Source organism: Bombyx mandarina, chromosome 11 (assembly GCF_030267445.1).
Source record: "Bombyx mandarina strain Sakado chromosome 11, ASM3026744v2".
NCBI classification, from domain to species: domain Eukaryota; kingdom Metazoa; phylum Arthropoda; class Insecta; order Lepidoptera; family Bombycidae; genus Bombyx; species Bombyx mandarina.
The window spans coordinates 17,516,340-17,538,151 of record NC_143218.1 but is presented as its reverse complement, the minus strand read 5'-3'; the positions used below and the strand labels follow the sequence as shown (position 1 = coordinate 17,538,151).

Below are 21,812 nucleotides of genomic sequence, written 5' to 3'. Positions count from 1 at the left end.
TGACATACCGCGAAATTCAGGAAACTTTAGACATTGGCATGAGTAAAATACAAATAATCTTGCATGAACAATTAGTTTTAAAAAAGTTGTTTTCCCGATGGATACCGCATTCGCTCTGTGAAGAGCAAAAAGCGGCTCGCGTTACTTGGTGTGTCAGAACTCTCGAAAGATTCCACGCAGGATCCTCAAATGCTGTATACAACATTGTATCAGGTGACGAATTCTGGATATACGCGTACGAACCCGAAACAAAAAACCAGTCACGAGTTTGGGTGTTCGAAAATGAGTTAAAGCCAACAAAAATTGTTCGTTCACGGAGTGTTGCAAAAAATATGGTGGCCACGTTTGTCTCCAAAACCGGCCATGTTACGACTATTCCTCTTGAGGGACAAAGAACGGTTAATGCAGAATGGTATGCTAGCATTTGTTTGCCACAGGTCGTTTCTGAACTCCGTAAAGAGAACTGCAACCGCCGCATCATCCTCCATCACGACAATGCGAGTTCTCACACCGCGCACAGAACAAAAGAGTTTTTAGAGCAAGAAAACATAGAATTATTAGACCATCCGCCGTACAGCCCCGACCTAAGCCCTAATGACTTCTATACTTTCCCTATAATAAAGAATAAATTGCGTGGACAGAGATTTTCATCACCTGAAGAAGCTGTGGACGTCTACAAAACGGCCATTTTGGAGACCCTAACTTCCGAATGGAATGGTTGCTTCAATGATTGGTTCCATCGTATGGAAAAATGTGTCAAATTTCGCGGAGAATACTTCGAAAAGCAATAAATACATTTTTAAAGAGTAATGTTGTGTCACTTCGTTAATTCCCTAAATTTTCAGTACCGCCCTCGTAGTCACGTTTGCCTTTCAAGCGTCGATATGTAGAAAGAGATGTGTTGTCATACGTGTAACGATCTATAAAATACCATAATATATTGATAAAATTATATCGCTGCAATCTATGCAAAGACCTTACAACACTGGAGTCTGTTCGTTTTCCGTGGACTGACTGGCGCTTCATCACACGTTACGTGTAATAATTACGTACATTTAAAAAATAACTGAGAATGAACTCGAACGCATCCAATTGTCGTGAGTGCAACACGTAATCTATAGTCGGATTTTTTATTAGACGAAGTAAACTGACGTTTACTGTGTTGTCAGTTTTTGATGAAATAAAAATAGTGTTGTGACAAAGTGAACGATTGAAAAAACTCCTGAATTAATGAAATTGCCTCGATTGTCTAGTGAATAGTTAGTGTGCCGAACTGCCGATATCGGGCACGGGGTTCGAATTTTAGCCGTGCTTTGTACATACCAACGAGTTTTCGACGAAACATTATGTTCCTATGGTATCTACCTGTACTGAATACCGAGTGTTTTAAACATTAAGAAAAACATTGCGAGGAAGCTTGTAAGACTGTCCTATTTCCAATGCATCATATAGTTGAAACTATAGATGTATAAAATATAACAATTATAGGTACATAGGTAATGAAAATAAAAAAACTGATTGTAGTTACATACTACTAGTAACATATTATTATATTGGATCACTTTAATACAATTTTATTGTAAAATATAAATAATATTCTTTTATAGTCTGAAATTAATGATTAACTCTTCACACTCATTGTTCATTTATGTGATTGAACGAGAACTGAACGCATCACTATTACTTTAAATATAGCAACATTATTTTACAAAGTGACATTAGCTACTGTCAGCTGGCTTCGTCTAATTAAAAATCCGACTATAGATGCGAATGAACCAGCGAGTGTGTTCCTTTAAATTAGGTTAATTGTTTGCGCGCGATTTTTGCTTTCAAAGCTGTCCACACTGAGTTAAAAAAAACTAGATAGGCCATATTAAATGTTCTACGCACGAAACCGGTCGTTGGAAACGTTCACACAATTTTCAGTAAGCGACAAGATGAATTACGCGTCTTAAAGGTGAGTGATAAATGTTCTCTGGCCGGTATCTACGCGGATTAGCGTTGTTCTTCATCTAATTCCTAGCGTTGTGAAACACTAATGGAATACATTAGTAGTTGTTTATTTATTATGAAAATTAAATTTTTTTTGTTACGTCATTAGACTAGCTGAATTTGATGAAATGCGATACGAATATTTATGGACACCGGCAATGACAGGGGCCTGCCGTATATGTGCAGTGATACTTTGCACATCCCTCATTAATTATTTGTTAATATAGCATCAGGACAATCTTATATATTTTTATGACATGCTTTTCTTTGTTTATCAGAACATAATAATATGATTTTTTTTTTGTTGTACACTTTTTCTTCTCACATACATCCTATTTATTCCTTTGGTGGTGTGATTTGGTCCAAAACACATACAAATAGATTAAGCTCGCTTCATACATACGATTATCATTTAAAGATGTTTTTGAATCTACCTTTTTTTTTGGGTAAAATCGAGTTTAAGAATAATTTTATACGAATTAATAGTTCAATCAAACACTTAGGCTACATCCACTTGAAGAATTCCCTTAATAACATTTCCTTGAACTCCAAAAGTAATTCTATTTCACGGAGGGTCTTTCCCAATTTGCATTTGATAAGCGTGACAAATTGGGGTTCCGATATCTTGATAATCTTACCACTCTTCCGATATACCTTTCAGCTTGTTTGCTGTATTTCATTATTATTATTATTTTTAATCCTGAGATTGGTGGACTAGCTCACAGTCCCCCTGGTGTTAAGTAGTTACTAAAGCCCATAGACATCCGCAACGTAAATGCCGCCACTCACCGTAAGATATGAGTTCTAAGGTCTCAATATAGTTACAACGACTGCCCCACCCTTCATACCGAAACGCATTATTGCTTCACGGCAGAAATAGGCGGGGTGGTGGTACTTACCCGTGCGGACTCACAAGAGGTCCTACCACCAGTAATTACGCAAATTATAATTTTGCGGGTTTCATTTTTATTACACGATGTTATTCCTTCACCGTGGAAATCAATCGTGAACATTTGTTAAGTACGTATTTCATTAGAAAAATTGGTACCCGCCTGCGGGATTCGAACACCGGTGCATCGCTTCAACACGAATGCACCGGACGTCTTATCCGTTAGGCCACGACGTAATTCAAGAACAATGCCATATGTAGATTTATGTTGGACTCTAAATCGTTCATGTTTTCAAAATTAATAATTTTAGAAGCCTTCGGAAAACGGTCGCCTCTCCATATGCACGGCAGATCGCAAAGCCAGTATTGTTTCATCGTTGTACCAAGAAACGTCGCCGACGAGAGCGAAAGACAACATTAGTCCGGTACCCTCGCAGCACAGCTTCGTTGAAGACAGCGTCAAAGTTCTCAGATCAGAGTCGATGAGAGTGGAGCCAGCGCGAACGGAGTCCATTAGAATTGTCGGTGGTAAGTTTCTGCACCTATACTCTATTCCAATAACGAAGTCCCATTTAACAGATGTTTTAGCTTAGCTTGGCTTATCAGCCCATGGACGTCCACTGTTGGACATAGGCCTCCCCCAAGCCTCGTCACAAAGACCGGTCCTGCGCTGCCTGCATCCAGCGGATCCCCGCGAACCTCAATAGATCTATGGTAGCCGAATCTCTGCCGGAGGCTCTTAGCACCCCCTGCCCCGCCGTTACCTTGACCGCTACCGTAGCCAGGAAGAATACCGGAGCTGCCGGGGACTGGGGGCCAGTTTTTATTTGTGTCAGCCATGTGGGGGGGGGGAGGGGTTGCCATTATTACCACGCTTGGAATGCGGATTGGCGATCGCAGTGTGCTGTTATGATACTCGGAGAACGCTGCTGCCCATTCTCTGGATAATCCCTTAGTCGCCTCTTACGACAGCCACGGGAGGAGAAGGGGAGGTGTTATTCTTTTTCGAGGCCGACACCACACGGCCAACAGACAGATGTTATTATTATGTTATTGTGTGTGTGAATTAATTGTATAAGAATTTAGATTGATTGTGTATTTTTGAAATGATTTTTATTACCATGAACAAAAAATGATTATTATTTAAAATTATGCGAAACGTGAAGAGTTACGTTCTAAGGAGTGTCAAAAGAGACTTCGTAATTGGAATAGAGTATAACAAACGATTTATTTATAAGCCTTGAAAGCGAAATGTGTACATTGAACATTTTGAAATGGAGTTCGAATGATTCCATACTAGTACGTACACTTGAAACTCAGAGCTCATGTATCGAAGTTAGTGGCGGTATCGCCTTTGTGACGTCAATGGACTCTAGTAACAACTAAACACCGGGCGGGCCGTATGTCCCGTAATCTAGAGCTATACAATACAATTTTTTGTACGCTTTAAATAAAATAAATAATTAAATAATAAATAATAATTCGAATCGAATTTTATATTTGATTTTATACTAACCTTCCGGATAAGCCGACTTTTTTCGACTTTTGGATTCAATTTTATAATCTGTAGAACAGAATAGCAGTGCCAATGTGAGGAAAGTAAAAATAGGGAAATTTTTAATTAGCGAGCAACGAGTATTATCAGTTCATGTCTGTTGAAAGTATCTGTATTTTTTCCATTAGACTTAATAAAGACTGCTGTATAGTTTACCTCTCTGTAACATTGGCATGTGTAGATTCTATACACTTATCAACTATATGTACAATCGTAACATCATTACAATATCATTTATATCAAATTATACTCTATCCTGTTCCTAAATTGAAGACCTGCGTGCTTTTTATTCCCATATCTGTTAGAACTTCATGAGCTTTGAAGTTTAAATTATCTTTTTTGTAACTACGAGTAGTAAAAAATTGTACTATATTTTAGCTTGTAAATTGACAGAGATTGCCATTTTTTTGTAGTTATATTTTTTTAAAGATCTTTTTTAAATAAGTTTTTTGTTTAAAGTTATAAAATTTAGATCGAAAATATACATCCTTACCGATTCAATCTTAGACATCAAACGTAGTAATACTGATTATTTTCGAACCCCTTTTAATTAGTAAAAAGTAAGGTAGGTAGGTAATTAATAAAAGTATACGTACTTTTACAGACCTGAGCCGAAGAGCTTCGGTAAGAGTGGACGGTCCAAAATCAGTGGCCTTTGAAAGTGGTAATGTGGCGACCAGCTCTGGCGAAGGCCTGAGCAATGGAAGCGCGGTTGCTATTAAGCCAAAGAGTCGAAGTGGTTCCATTATTGGAGCTATCAGCCCTATCATGGGAACTGGTGAGTATGAATCATGATATAAATAAGATTTGACAAAAATTAACTTTTGTATATTGATAACGAAGAAAAAGAAGCCACTTCGAATATAATGGTATGATAGTTATTGTCACCTAATAATCATCGGTTAATAAGGAAATATCAAGGTACGCAGAAGTTGCTTTTATCGCTTATGGCACCAAACTGTTTTTTAAAATTGGTTTCATGAAGGAGATACTCCACCTGTTTGAAAACATCGAAGTTAATTGCAGACTTCGGCTTTGAACAATAAATTTATTGATGGTAATACACGCGAGCTTCACTACGCTGTTTAAGATAACATTAAAACAAACACTTGTATTTTTCCCCGTACATATTCGTTATAATTATTCCACTCTGGCTGATAGGAAATCTCACGGTGCTGAACCTGAGAGTGTGAGAATCTGCCATCGGATCGAAATCGCGGCCCACTGAGAAGATCCGGCGAGAAATTCAGTGGGTCTATAGGTTTAGCGTTAGGTTATTCAAATTTATTATTTCTTACTTATTTTTTTTAATTGAAAATTGCATTAGGTATTCAGAGCTCATTCGCTGATACTGCTATCCTTCTTTTAGGATTTTTTGGCATATTCAACATTTATAATTTAACCGAATTTAGTAAAGGACAAGGTTTTTCGACTGTATGTATGTTCACTGATTTCTGCATCATTGGTAGACCGATTTTAATTATTTTTTTCTTTGAAGTATAATACACTAAACAGTTAAATTTCCTATACCATGTATTTGACTTTAAAAGTCGGTTAATGATTAATCTTTAGTGTTGTTTTGTGACAAAACATATAATAAATTAATTTCATTTGATTTGCGAAGGTAATATATCGCCAATCGACGAGATCCCGAAACGATTATTCATTCGAATGATAAGTACAATATCGATTGAATCGATGTGTTAGTTTATATGTATATTTATTGTTATTATGTTTTTCTTGTGTTGTTCGATTGAGCATGATTTATTGTTGTCGAGATCAATTACATTGTGTAGTTTACTCGTATTATTACTTACTGAAGAATACGATTAAATATAAAATGGGTCATTAAATCAAGAAGCACTCAACCAAGGTCGCAATTATTAATGAATCTAAAGCATCGGCCGGGATGTACCGATGGAAAGGAATTTTTCTTTGTTCATCATATTTGAAAACTGACCGTTGTCTATTTCTGAGCTTAATCTATCTGATTACGATCTATGGTCTAGTTTAAAGAGTATGGTAAGAAATACGAAGCACTCAGGTAATCTGTAGTACCTAAAACACTTCACAAGTTTGACAGTAAAAAAATTCCCGTTGTATTGTATAATGTACCATAATTATTCGATCGATAATTAGCGACGACGCTTAAAGTATTAAGTATTGTATAGTCATAATTATAAAGGAGCCCCCATTGTTCAATAAGCCATTTTACAAATAAAAAAAATTGTCTTATTAATTGTAGTAACGTTTATTTAAAGACTAAATTTTCGAAAAATTAATAGTAACTGACTAGTTTATTTCTGAGATATAAACATTTAGGTGGGGATAAACATTGATGGGATCTAGCAAGTGAGTCGTCTATTATCAAAGGCGGCAATCTGAGTTTTGGACAATGATTGGTAAATCAGAAAAACGAATTATTGACTTTGTATTCCATTGGCAGTCACAAAACTCTTCGGAACGACATCTTAGATAAATAACAGGTTAACTATTAACCTTTATTTAATGCAGGTTTTGAACCGTATTCTTTGAAGGAGACGATTATATTCAAATAAATCTGTATTGACATATCAATAAAAAAATTTTGTCCAAATGTACAGATTGCCGCCTTTGATAATAGACGACTCAAGTATACTCTCTCGTGGCTCGTGAAAATCGAAAAAAAAAAAAAAAAAAAAAAAAAACTATCATCAACGCAGATTACATAATAAATTTGCGTAACCTAGTTTTTGTTTGTGTCTTTGTTCATCTTCGTAATTTGTGTTTTCACTTATCAAAGTTTAATATCTCATAATTTATTCAATCATTAAGTCAATGAATTATGGCTTAGAGTGAGGTAGTAGGTGCATTCCTTTTTGAGGAAAAGAGTAAAAAATATTATAAAATATTATATACATATACAAACGCGCACACACACATACACACACACACTCACAGACACACACACACAGACACACACAGTGTACATACATATATACACAATACAGAAAACAACTTTATATATTATAATATGATATCACATTTTTATATGTGTGTGAATATAAAATACATATAGCATATGCATATGCATGTATATAATATATAGTATTTGGTAATCACGGGTGTTCCGATTCTTTTCAGCTACTCCCGGGATTCCTTCGCGATCTCGTCCTTCGAGTAGAATGACAAAGTACGTAGAATGTTGGGGAGCGGACAAACCTTTCGCTAACATAACTGATTCTACTCTAGCGAAAAACATTGGAATCTCTGTGAGTATTGCTTTTATGAGTGTTGAGATATATCTTAAGCCCGCGATATCATTCGTAGTTCAAACTAAAAACTAGAACATTTAAACTATAAATAACCATTAACTCGTTATTTCAATCATAGCTGTACTCTCTATCGGAGTTTAAACTGTTTCAAAGTTAAAACGGCCACAATGGAGCAACTAAACTGTGAAATTGGATTTAAAACATTTTAAATCAAATTCTCTTCAAAATGGCCGCTCGATTCAACAGCTGTTTGTTGTTTTGTGTGAAAATGTCCATCATTATTAATTTGTATTAAGTTAGCGTAGCCCTATTAGATTTACTAGTCTCCCGGTAGTCGAAATTCGACTATAATTAATGGAAATTATAAGTTTGAACATTATGAGTAGAGTGTAAAATCTTAAATTTTAAATTGTAGGCTCTGTATCATAAAATCGAATAAGTTAACAAATATTGTAGACAAAAAAACATGACCCAAATAGAAAATAATCCTGTTCTGAATTTTAAAAAAATCGAAATTTTAATATTTTCACAATTGGCGCCACCAAAGTTAAACTTTAAATTTTGAGTGATATTTTTTATGAATTTGTATATGTAAGATCCAGCTCCAGATTAACTAACCTGGATCTAAAAACAGGAGAATTCTCCTAATTTAGATTTCGATTATAGTTCATCTTTACGTTGCGGCCGAATGCAATATTAATTTTAAATCGCAAATAGACAGCACCATAGATTACAAACTAAATAAATTTATTTTATTTTTTCAGAGCTTAGCAATGATCGAACAGAACTTACTGCCTCAGCGTACCAATTGTTGTGATTGCAGGTGAGTTTAATTAATATTATACTTGTGTTTTCAAGAGAAAACGTCGAGTAATTTAAGAAAAATGTCTTTATTAAATATTGATCCTCGTCTCTCAAAGCTAATTAACAAATTTATTAATTTCCAAATAAAATAACTATTACATGGGAATACAGATGATAATTATACTCTAATGTTAATTTACAGTAGCAAATAAATATTTGGTCTAGTGAAATCATTTCACGAAGAAAAAAAAAACAACGGAATATGCAAAGGGAAATGAAACCGTGTTTTTAAATTTTAATATTAGAATACCAAACAAATAAATTTACGTTTACTATCGTTTCATGACGTTACGTTTAATAAAGTTAATTATTAAGGCTAATTGATATCTCTCCTAACGTTTAGGTTTTTGTGTATAATGATACGATAGCCAGGGCTTACATTGTGGTAGATGCCGGGCGTGACGTGCGGCAGCTTGTCCAAATATTGGACAGCCAAACTGAAACCGATATGATTAGACACATATATAAATGAGAAAATAGGTAGGCAGCGGCTCGGCTCTGCCCCTGGCATTGCTAAAGTCCATGGGCGACGGTAACCACTTTCCATCAGGTGGGCCGTATCGTGTGCTCGTCTGCCTACAAGGGCAATAAAAAAAAAAGAAAAATGTTTGAATACTACATACAGTTTTCAAAAATCCAAGTCAAGGAAAGAAAACTTGTCTTAGAAAAAAAAAATAAAAAAAATACTATGCGTGTTAATAATTCAGCGCTCACTCTTTTTTTTATTGCTTGGATGAGTGGACGAGCACACAGCCCACCTGGTGTTGAGTGGTTACTGGAGCCCATAGAGATACCTTGAGATATGAGTTCTAAGGTCTCAGTATAGTTACAACGGCTGCCCCACTCTTCAAACCGAAACGCATTACTGCTTCACGGCAGAAATAGGCGGGGTGGAAGTACCTACCCGTGCGGACTCACAAGAGGTCCTACCACCAGTAAATCACTTACACAGATACTAATAAAGTGCGTCGCAGAGCAACCAAAGTTTTGGTGATCACATAAATTTCTGATTAATGCTTAAATAAAAAAATAAAAAAGTACGTTTCGGATCTTGATTATAGTTAATTATTGTAGCAACAACACCGAAGGCATAAACCGTGTGACGCTCTGGTTCAAGAACAGCAATCAGGAACGACAATATAGGAACCAATCGGACACGCAGTTCAAGTATAACATCGCCTGCGCATCGCTACTGTTCACGTTATTGGCATTCACCCAACTACTCACCGTACCGAAGTAAGTTCAAGAGAATCATTTCGGTCATTTTTGTTTAATTGCCTTTGTAGGCAGACGAGCATACGGCCCACCTGATGGTAAGTGGTCACCGTCGCTCATGGACGTCAGTAATGCCAGGGGCAGAGCCAAGCCGCTGCCTACCATAAAGTACTCTCCGTAAGTCTCGTTTGAAGAAGGACATGTCATAGCGCTCAGAAAACACCGATTTCAATGTTCAATTTGTACGGTTGACGAGCTAACGACTCGTTAAGTAGCTCACTCTTTAAATCAATCAGTTACTCGTTCACTGACTCATTCATTGTTTAATAATTAAAATATTTACTAAAAATGTGAAATTGCGGGCTGTGAATATGTGCTGGTAGACTAAACTTACCTGTATTGTATATATCGATATGATTAACAAAAAAAAAATGTAGAGGAAAAAGTTTGTAGGCGTGTCAGGTCAGATTTTATTGTCACCTTACAATAGCAAATAAGAGAAATTCTACGACAAATTATGGACATACGATATTAATGAAGAATAGCAGCTTAAACAACCCATTGAATTGACGCTCTGATTAAAATAAACTGAGTCATCAAAATTATTAAGAAGGTTAAGTAAGTGTATACAGTATTTGAAATATAATACAGATTTATAGCAATACAGTCTAGATTGAAAAATGAACTGTTTAATATACGGTTTTATTTAGGTAGGGAAGCCAACAAGCCTGGCTAACAATAAGTCGAAATGGCACGAATTGGAATACAAATTTTGGAATCGCACTGGGGAACTTATTTTTTATTGCTTAGATGGGTGGAAGAGCTCACAGCCCACATGGTGTTATGAGTTATTGGAGCCCATAGATATCTACAACGTAAATGCGCCACCCACCTTGAAATATAAGTTCTAAGGTCTCAAGTATAGTTACAACGGCAAAAATAAGAAATAAGGCAAAAATAAGCAGGGTGGTGGTATCTACCCGCACGGACTCACAAGAGGTCCTACCATCAGTAATTACGCAAATTATAATTTTGCGGGTTTCATTTTTACTACACGATGTTATTCCTTCACCGTGGAAGTCAATCGTGAACAATTGTTAAGTACGTAAATCATTAGAAAAATTGGTACGCGCCTGAGATTCGAACACCGGTGCATCGCTCAACACGAATGCACCGGACGTCTTATCCTTTAGACCATGGCGACTTCAGAACTTAAAAAAAAGGACTACTGTCTGATGACCGTATAGCTTAGCGCTTAGACTGTTCTATTTTAATGATTAAATGACTCCTTTAACTTCCAGGGGCATAGTTCTGTACGCGTCGTTCGGTCCAACGTTTGTAACGTTGCTGGTATTCGTGTATTTGTCTTGGTATGATGATAATCTCTTCAAGAGAGGCCTCCGTCCGCTCTCGGATGTACCGATCATGGACGACTTATACGCCGACACGTGCACAAAACCTGGACAGGTAAATTGAACTCGTTTTTTTAAGCAACCTGACGTATTACTTGGGATAGGTGGTATTGTGAGCTCGCACTTTTTTATTTTTTTCCTACCTATGCTGATAGTCTTGAGAGGCTATATCAGCGTAACCTTAACTAGTAGGTGAGCTCACAGGGCTCAAATCTGACGACGTTGCTAACACGAACCCAGCAAGAGCCATGCTTCGCAGAATCTACCACCGGATCGGTAACGCGACCCACTGAGTAGATCCGGCGAGAAACTCAGTGGGCTGTGTCTGTGGGTTAATTTACTCGTCGAGCCCTTCGTTGCAAGCGACGGGTTCGACGGGCTCTGCCCTTGGCATTGCTGAAGTCCATGAGCAACGGTAACCACTCACCATCAGGTGGGCCGTATACTCGTCTGCCTACAAGGGCAATAAAAAAAAAATATATAATATATAATGTAACGACAAAAAATATTATATGTAAAATCGCAAAAGCATCTTCGTTTACGACTAGACCCGAAAACCGAAGAAAATACTAACATTTTTCTGTATTTATTTTTTGTGTTTTGTTATTAGGTTGTGGCTAGCAATCGCTTCATAAGGCTAACGATGTTCCTTGTGTCCGTCGCACTGATCGGAGCCTGTGCGGTTATCAATTTGGTAAGTTTAGGAGCTCATGAAGGGTGCACCAGTCTATTTTAACTTACTTACTGTTTTAAGAGTATGTTCTTTCGTATCAAACATAAAACGATCGGTGTTAATATAAAGATTACAATAAGACAAAAATTGCAATAAAACTGATTTTTATTTTTAAATGGAGAGTATCTCTCGTGTTACATTTGAGATACAGTCGCAGTACTATTGTAATTTCTAAATATTGTAATTGTCGCACCCTTTAAAACGGAAATGCCTTGCGACAGAAATAAGTAAATTCTTTTATTTATTGCGTAGGTGGGTAACCGAGCTCACAGATCACCTGTTGTTAAGAGCTTACTGGAGCTTGTAGATGTCTCAACGTGAATATCGCCAACCACCTTGAGACATTAGGTCCAAGTTTTTTTAAGCCGCCATTCCACGAAGAACGCATGGTTGCTTCGTGGTTGAAATAGGACAAGGGTGAACTCACAATACTCCCCCTACAGCAGTTAAAATGGCATCATTCGTGGTATTATTAAAATTCATTTAAGGCTTGGGCACTAGTTTCGAAAGGTTTCTCCAGCGCCCAGCTGCCTTCTCCTTGTGTGAAGTTTCTCACATTTCAGCTAGTGTTAATTACCCAATATCAGAATAAGACTGCTACCGTCAGTCACTTAAAATCACGAGGTGGAACTTTCAATCGTGTTGCACAGTTGTTGCTTTAGGTAAAGCTCTGGTTCCAAAACCGGTTCGTGTGGTGTGTTTAACAATAAATGGTTGTTTATTCATTAAGGCAGAGATAGTCACAGCGGACCATAATTTTGCGGGTTTGATTTTTATTACGCGATGTTATTCCTTCAACGTGGAAGTCAATCGTGAACATTTGTCGTCGGACTTCACTATACCCAATACTAATTTTTTATAAGATTCATTTGTTATTTCTTCATTAATTCCAGTTCCAAACGTACGTTTTCGAAGACGATTCAATCGAATTAACGAATGCGACTGAAAACCGAAACATATCGGAGGAATTCAACATCAGCGCTGCACCGGTCGAAGTATTGGCGAGCTTCAATCAATTCGATTCCGCGCCGGTAAGTTCTGAAAGAAATCTCAGATATAGGTCCCACTTTTTATGGGAAGACGAGCTGACGACTCCTTCGGCGTTGACCGGCTACTGTGCACCCACAGAACACCATCTGCTGTTGAATACGACTGGTGGTAGGACCTCTTGTGAGTCCGCACGAGTAGGTGCCGTGAAGCAGTAATGCGTTTCGGTTTGAGGGGTGGGGTAGCCGTTTTGACTATAATTTATATCTCAAGGTAGGTGGCGCATTTACGCTGTAGATGTCTATGGGCTCCAGTAACCACTTAACACAAGGTGGGCCGTGAGAGCTCGTCCCCTAAAAAAAAGAAAAATAGTAGGGCGGTTGTGGATCCGCGCCGGCATAACTCTCCAATGGAATGAATGAGGTTTGAAGGGTGGGGCAGCCGTTGTAACTATGCTGAGACCTTAGAACTTATACTTCAAGGTGGATGGCGGTATTTACGTTTTAGACGTCTATGGGCTCCGGTAACAACTTAACATTAGCTGGACTGTGAGCTCGTCCACCCATCAATAAAAATAAAAATAAAGGCTAGAAATTTTGCGACTTACCTACTTATTTATGAGACTATTTTATTCTTTCATCATCGAAGTCATTAATCGAAGTTCTTCTCATGACGGAGGCTAGTTTTTGTGAATTGGCGGTAGTTCTTTTTGACGTTCAATAAGTATGTACTTCCATTTATGTTGAATATTTTTTTTTTGGTATGATTTGATTTGTACAAATTCAAGGGTTCAAATTAAAATTGTACTTTAGTGCAGTTTGTCCACGCACGTCTCACGTGGCCCATGTCTTCCAGAGCTACGTGTACAGCTCGGTGTTCACTCTGGCTTCCATCTCGGTGTTCCTTCGGATCGGCTACGTCCTCAAGCTGCTGATGATGTGCATCACCCTCGCCGCTCACATCACGCTGTTCGTCTCCGCCGAGGTCTTCAGCGAATATTTTAGCGGGGACATGGAGTATGAGTGAGTAATTCGAAATTCAGAGAGACAGAGCATATACTTTATTGTACATTAAAAAACAATATTTAAAAAAAAACAGTCAACAAGTACTTAGATACATTTGTACAATTATCAACCGTTTAATTTACAGAAATTCTGTAAAAGATAAAATTACAGCAGGTATGTTGCGGTGTACTTACTACATTAAGCATTATTAAAGAAAAACACACATACACACAATAAATGTAAAGAAACTATATTTCTATAAAGTACATAAGTCGATAATGGTGACATGCATTGATATTATTTAATTTTGATATTGAAGGAGATGACCTGCCATGTTCGGGCATATTATTATTGTTACTAAATTAAATTGGATAATTATTTTATGGAATTGAGAGTGGTGGACTTTGAATGTCGTTTCTTTGTTTTCAGAGCAACGCCATTTTTATTTTAACTTACAATTCCTATTTACAATTCCTAGTAAATTAAATAGAAAAAGTCTTATAAAAATATGTATTACTAACATACCCATATACAACAAATTTGATTGTGTCGTTTCGGTTTCTAGTTCATTCAGTTGAAAACTTAAGTTCTTACGTGTTCATTTAAATAAATCTATAATGATGAATGTGTCTGGATTATGATGTGATAACGTTTTATAAATCGATGAACACCGGTTGCACGCACGCAAAAGTGTCACGTTCCGCCTGAGCGTGCAAGCGAGAACGCGAAACAAGCGATAGAGAGGAACGATCGGGCCAAGCGTTGGCTTGTGACACATTTATCTGTCTTCTCGCGTGACGTCAGAGCTAGCAGCTCGAATAGTTTTGCTACTGACGTTATCACGTAAAACTATCGTCCGTAAACCGACTTTACACTTACAGATAGAACCAATATATTTTTTCATGAACAAATGAGTGTGTGAAGCTTCCTCAAGTTACTAAGATGCTTAAATCAAAATTTCTCCACAGCCTTAGTATTTTTATTATTTTTTGAACTTAAACGTCTTATTAATTAATCCAAAATCATCAGACGAAGCCCAACTGAGGAGACACGTGATTAAGCGGCTAATTGTTGAAATGCTATTTAAAATGTCCTCAAAAAAAGGGCAGATTTCGTTGTCGGGTTAATAAAAGAATAGACTTAACTCAGCGAGATTGTCTATTTAATACGCTTTTATTAGCTTCAGGCGTATGTATGTTTGTAACGGAATCTTTGAATATGATTTTGACCCCCTTCAAAACGTCGGATTAACTCGAAATTTGGAACGATGACAAATCAATATTAAAAAAATATATTGAAAAAATTTAAATTCAACTAAAAATGATATATAAATAATCGTTTAAAAAACTAACAAAATACGCTTTCATAGAAAATCCAACTAAAAAATAGAAAATAAATTTTAATAAATTTAAATTAAAAATAGTGTAAGAAAACATGATTTTATTGTAAAAAAAGCGTGGGGTGCATGGTATCACTAGTTATAAATATTTTATGAACACATATGAGTAGAAGGGTTATTTTGTTAATATCCTGAAAAGCACCCCACGCTTTTTTTACAATTACACTATTTTTAATTCGAATTTATCAAAATTTATTTTCTATTTTTTTGTTTGATTTTCTATAAATGCGTATTTTGTTAGTTTTTTAAACTATTATTTATTTCTAATTGATGCATTGTAATTGATTTTTTTTGAAAATTTTTTGAGGTTCTCGATGTTCCCGTACGCCGCGAAGACAGGCATGATCCTCATATTCTTGGCGGTGCTGTTGCACATCCTCGACCGCCAGATAGAGTTCACCTCCCGCACTGACTTCCTCTGGAAAGACAAGCTGAAGTTCGAACAGGAGGAAGTCGAGACTATGAGAGGAATTAACAAGGTATGCATCTTTATCGATCTGTTAAAACAGTAGAATCCGCCGTTTATGTACATTCAAGAATCAAGAGGAGTATGAAATTTCCCACACTTATAGAAAATATAGAGAAAGAGTGCAGGATGTTACTATTAAATACATTAAATCAATAAAAAAACATTACACACACTACCATGTATTTGACGCACACACGCATGCATACTATTTATTTATTGTCAAACTTTTGTTCTTGACGTATGTGGTCAAATTGAGAATAGATTAAATATTGTTTGTCTTTATTAATATTTTTCTATAGTGTAGTCTTACTGAAATTTTTGATTATAGAAGTATAATAAATAGTCTTTGAAAATAGAATCATAAAAGTGTACAAACTTATAATTTCAATTAATTATAGTCGAATTTCGACTACCGGGTGACCACTAGTAGTAGTAAAAATAGAAATGAGTAATAGAGCACGAGTCAGCAATATGTAGAATTCTATTCTGTTTGTCTGTTCGTTTGTTCGCCACATCTACGGAACTACCGAAGCGATTTTCATATAGTATTTTCAAAGATAGACACGAATTTGTGATAATTACATTGTTACTTTAGATTTTAGATGTCAAATAACAAATGCTAGTAATACTGATTCACGTTAAGCCTCTGAACCGATTTAAAGAATATAAGCTAACTTTTTTTCCTGCTGTTAAGATAGGCTTTCGCCCACGCAATGTCGATAGGTATAATGCTGCGGCGGAAACTGTAGTTAAATAAATATTTCTAACATTAAGATCGGTTTTCAGTTTATAAAACTATTTTTTGTGTCGACTGTAGTGTGTGTAATACTTGTTTTTCCTGGCAATTAGATTATGTACGTAATCTAGTATTTTCTTCGCTCTTTACGTGTCGTGGACATAATCAAAACTACTTTGGCGTTATAATCTCCAGTCTTTAACTGACATTATATTCTTTTGTTATGTTATACGTTAGTCTTTGAGAAAACATGTACTCAGCAGTAGACGTCGACGGGCTGATGTTGATGATGCCTGATGAGGAATTTGATGCTTGATGATATTTTAGTCAAAACATGTTTTTTTTTTAATTCCAGATTCTTCTTGAAAACATCCTACCGGCTCACGTCGCTGAGCATTTCCTCACGTCAGTCGCTTCAGAGGTCAGTTGTCTTCTATACTGATACATAAATCTACAGTGGTTTTTAGGGATGTTCCGTTATAACTACTGAACCATGCATCCGATTGACTTGAAACTTGGTATCCATGTAGAAAATATATGTACTTAATGGATAGGCAAATATTTATATGAGTGTTGGACTCCCTGCACCAGTTGCGGGGGCGTTAATGATGAGAATCTTTGTTGGGGGTGAGAAATAATAATGTTAATTTTAAATGCCCAGCGAAGCGGACGGGTACAGCTAGTTTTTTATAAAAGTTAATCTGAACTTAAATTTTAATCATGAAATTTTGTTTGTAATTTTTTTTTTGAGTCCCCAATAGCTCTACTATGAGGTGTTTCAGGATTATCCATTCTTTCTGGGACACCCTGTATAGCCTTTAGTTTGACCAACAGGAGGACCTGTATCACGAGCGCTACTCGAGTATAGCGGTCATGTTCGCTTCGATACCGAACTACAAGGAGTTTTACGACGAGACCGACGTCAACAAGCAAGGGCTCGAGTGCCTGAGGCTGCTCAACGAAATCATATGCGACTTCGACAAGGTGAACCGTCCGCTAGTGCACAATAACGCTTTTAGTCTTTATACGTCAAAAGTACGCTTGAAAACTGAACGAAATGTGAAGGCGTTTTTAAACAGATGAATCTGGTCAAGATATTACCTATGGTGTCAACGACCTGACGTTTTGTAGTTTGTTAAAATTGCGTTCAAATTTTTTAATAGATTCATGTCGTGCTCATAAAAGCGTGTCAAAAAATATGTGATCTAATAAACTGAGCTAGAAATGTATCACGTTCCGGTTGATTACCGCGTCCATTGACACCCATATGGACAGATATCAATGCCAACGATTATCCGGAGACGGAACTACTTTGCAAAGTTTTCTACTCCACGTTCCAAGCACAAATGCAACGTTAGAAACAGATAGACGCGCACCTACGCATATAGTCAGATTTTATACCTATATTCTATATTATTTTAAATGTGACTCTTTATAACATCACAAGCTTATGTTTTTAATAAATCTCATTATATCCGTTGCAGTTACTCTTAAAACCGAAATTCAGTTGTATAGAGAAGATCAAGACAATAGGAAGCACGTACATGATTGCGTCAGGGTTGAGTCCCGGGAAAGAAGAGCAGATCGTGAGTTATTTTATTTTTGCTAACGATATGGGGATCATGGATGTTGCGTATCTATTGATTCTAAGTAACCAGCGTCCATAGACACGAGCCGCAACGTGACGCCGCCACTAACTAGGTTGGTTTGAAGCTTCAATTGCTTTCGCACAACGTCTTCCACTGTACGCCTTACCGTCAGTAATGGTCTTTGAATGTCGTCGTGGCCTAAAGGATAAGACGTCCGGTGCATTCGTGCTGAGTGATGCACCGGTGTTCGAATTCCGCAGGCGGGTACCAATTTTTCTAATGAAATACGCACATAACAAATGTTCATGATTGGCTTCCGCGGTGAAGGATCGTGTAATAAAAATGAAACCCGGAAAATTATAATTTGCGTAATTACTGGTGGTAGGACTTCTTGTGAGTCCGCACGGGTAGTTGCCACCATTCTGCCTATTTCTGCCGTTGAGTTTGAACTTATATCTCAAGGTGGGTGGCGGCATTAAAGTTGTAGATAACCTCTACGGGCTCCAGTAACCACTTAACACCAGGTTGCCTGGGAGTTCGTACATCCATATATGCAATAAATAAATAAATAAAATGCCAGGAATATTCCAGATGTTAAGCTAAAGCTAAAGCAAAATTGTACGCAAAAGTTACCGTGGTTAAAATTAAAAAAAATATTTTGCGGTGAATGATCAAAAACAGCTCTTTGGTTATGTGGTCAATGAAAATGCCGTACTGTGCGGGATGCATCGCATATCTCGATGTGGGTACTATATTGTTTTAACAGGATGCGAACACACGGGAGGAGCACACGGTCGCGATCCTGGTGGAGTTCGCGTTCGCGCTGATGACCATACTCGACCAGATCAACAGGGAGTCGTTCCAACGGTTTAAGCTCAGAATAGGTGAGGTTGGCGGGTAGTTGTATACCTAATTTTGCAATTGATTTTCGAATTATGTTCTTTAAAGCCAGATCTCCAGTCACGAGGAAGTTTCTTCATTAATCTAGTTCTGTTTCTGCGGGAGAACTCAAAGGTATTATTATTAGTTAATATAACTATGGTTTGGAGAGCAAGGTATTAGAGTATTAGGTATATGGTTAAGTTCTGTCGAAGGAAGGTGTGGGTTGACCATAGTTGATGGTCATTAGGGATGCCAGGTGGATATCTGCAGTCACTCGGATGCCGATTCAAATCTCATTTGAAGACCGACATAGTACCATAAACGGGAGTTAATATCATAACCAGATGGAGTGGTAAAAACTCTGAGACTGTGAGTGGTTCCAAGCTGGAGGAATGAATTCTGCTCCCGTAGTGGGTGGTGTGGCGATGAAAGCGAGATGACGAGATCATTCTAAACAATTGCTCAGAGCTTCCCCATGGAACATACCGTAGAAATAGTGTTTTTATTTTTATTTTCGCGAGTCATCGTTTTCTTATTGTGATTTTTTATTTCTGATGTTTAGAATATTTGACAGATTCCGTGGTCACGCAGGACTAAGGTGTTCTTCGTCGACTTTCAAATATTGTGCTAACTACTGTACATTTCTCTTTAAATATATTCGCAGACTTTTAAGTTTCATTTCACATAAAACGAACTAACAAAAACTCGAGGTCTGACAGTTTGTTTGACTTGCTTTTAATTTTCACGATAAAAGGATCCCAGCTGTTAGATAAGCGGTAACCATCGTCTCTGTTAAAGGTGGGGTGTTTTTAGGCGAGATTATAAAAGTTGTTTTAATGGTACCGCACAAAATAAAAAGATACTCATAATTCTTCCATAGACCATGAGGTCCCGATGATCACGCGCGATTGACATGTATTATCTACCCAGGACTGAGTCACGGGCCGGTGATAGCCGGGGTGGTGGGTGCCCAAAAGCCTCAGTACGATATATGGGGCAACACCGTGAACGTCGCATCGAGGATGGACTCCACCGGCATCATGGGAAAGATCCAAGTCACCGAGGACACCGCTAAGTAAGCACTAAGCGATTTTTGCATTATCATGGTAATTCAGATGACAATTTAAACTACATAGATACGTACCTGAAAAATCTGGCTGTTTCTGCAGCGAAGCAGATACGCATTCCAATAAGAAGGGTGGGGCAACCGTGGTACTATACAACTCATATTTCGGACTCCTGTGTGCTTAGTGCGAGTTTTTTAACGTTCTCGATAGCGTAAAAATTAACTCAAGTTTGTATGCAGTTGGAACAGCGCCCCTAGCGGCAAACGTAGGCAAACGTTCCAACTCCATACAAATTTGACTTAACTTTTACGCTATCGAGAACGTAAAAAACTCGCACTAAACACACTGTTTCTAGCTGGGTGAAGGCACTTATATTGTGAAGTCTATGGGCTCCGCTATCCACATAAACACCCATACCGACTTACACGTACAGTACAATACGTAAAAGTGTTATATAGTTAGACTATGACATTTTCATGACGTGGCGCCGCGTGTCTGGTTGTAGTGTTGACCGCGGGAACCCCCCTACTCTGACCAGGTTCTGACCCCGGACGGAGATCGGACGTCGGGTGTAAGAGTACAGGGGAGTCGTTTAGTGGGTGGGCCCTAAAATCCTTGGGCCCGCGATCTGCTCTCAACACCTGCAGATCGTTGAGTCTCACATACCCCGCGCGCCCCCTAGGCGCGGAGACCTCGTAGGAGGTTCGGCCCTCGGCCCGAAAAAATAAAAAAAATGACGTTTTCATAATATATATTTTTTTAATACAGAGTCCTAATGAACGCCGGATACAAATGCGAGTGTAGGGGACCAACATACGTGAAGGGCAAAGGGACTCTTGTGACATACTTCGTGAAAACGCCTAATGTTGGTTAAGGAGGATACTAGATCTTAAAAATATTGTAATTTTAATTAATTTAAAGTTTCATGTAGCATAATTTCTCAATTTTTCGATGTCTAGGCATGAAAGACAAACTGACCATAGATTTTTAGTATTAATTAAGTAGTTTGTTTTAGTGTTCTTGCCAAAGTTATTTTTATAAGTACACAAACTACGAGTTTAGTCTTATGTAATATGTATGTTTATTTCAATTGTTATTATTATTAGTCCTAGGTTATTAATCTTAATTAATCCGATTCAAATAAAAGAAATACGTTTTGATAAATCGAATTTTTCCATTCGAACAATGTGTAAGTAATAACCGATCAAAATACTTCTTAATCCAACTCTTCCTTTACGATTATGACCTTTTTGTTCTAAATGAGCAAACAAGCTCAAAGCTCACCTGTGTGCTTAGTGCTAGTTTTTTAATGTTCTCGATAGCGTAAAAGTTAGCTCATATTGGAATGGTATGGAATGGGATCGTTGGCTACGTTTGCCGCTAGGGGCGCTGTTCCAACTGCATACAAAATTGGCTTAACTTTTATGCTATCGAGAACGTTAAGAAACTCGCACTAAGCACACTGGTATTAGATTACCGGAGCTTGTAGTCACCATAATATAAAAGCCATCATTTTGAGACATGAGGTCGAAATCTCGTAACGGTTAATAGCGTCCCGACTTTCAAAACCGAAATGCTTACTTCTTTGCGGCAAAATTCTTTAAACTACCCGCGAGGGCTTACGAACAGACTTGGTCGCGACGAAGCAAATAATGAAGATGTTTTTTTTCTTTATTCCCTACCTACTCGCTGGTAGCCTAAGGGGCTGTTTCATCAACACGCGGACGGGAATAAATAAGAAGAAGGAATATTATTTATAGTGCCC

At 37.4% G+C, this 21,812-nt stretch overlaps 1 protein-coding gene across 4 annotated transcripts in view; it reads left to right on the top strand.

The window, feature by feature from the left end:
• Window positions 1-21,575, top strand: part of LOC114243277 (adenylate cyclase type 2) — a 236,454-nt gene extending 214,879 nt beyond the window's left edge. For all 4 annotated transcript variants that reach the window (XM_089731129.1, XM_089731130.1, XM_089731132.1 and 1 more), the window contains exons 10-25: window positions 3,193-3,409; window positions 5,041-5,214; window positions 7,560-7,687; window positions 8,455-8,513; window positions 9,629-9,790; window positions 11,071-11,236; window positions 11,792-11,875; window positions 12,808-12,945; window positions 13,757-13,923; window positions 15,612-15,783; window positions 16,865-16,930; window positions 17,344-17,493; window positions 17,994-18,095; window positions 18,865-18,982; window positions 19,911-20,055; window positions 20,816-21,575. In XM_089731129.1, coding sequence (XP_089587255.1) covers window positions 3,193-3,409; window positions 5,041-5,214; window positions 7,560-7,687; window positions 8,455-8,513; window positions 9,629-9,790; window positions 11,071-11,236; window positions 11,792-11,875; window positions 12,808-12,945; window positions 13,757-13,923; window positions 15,612-15,783; window positions 16,865-16,930; window positions 17,344-17,493; window positions 17,994-18,095; window positions 18,865-18,982; window positions 19,911-20,055; window positions 20,816-20,921 — 2,154 coding nt within the window. In that variant the 3' untranslated portion in view covers window positions 20,922-21,575. The remainder of the gene's footprint in view (window positions 1-3,192; window positions 3,410-5,040; window positions 5,215-7,559; window positions 7,688-8,454; window positions 8,514-9,628; window positions 9,791-11,070; window positions 11,237-11,791; window positions 11,876-12,807; window positions 12,946-13,756; window positions 13,924-15,611; window positions 15,784-16,864; window positions 16,931-17,343; window positions 17,494-17,993; window positions 18,096-18,864; window positions 18,983-19,910; window positions 20,056-20,815) is intronic.
• The last annotated feature ends 237 nt before the right edge of the window (window positions 21,576-21,812 follow it).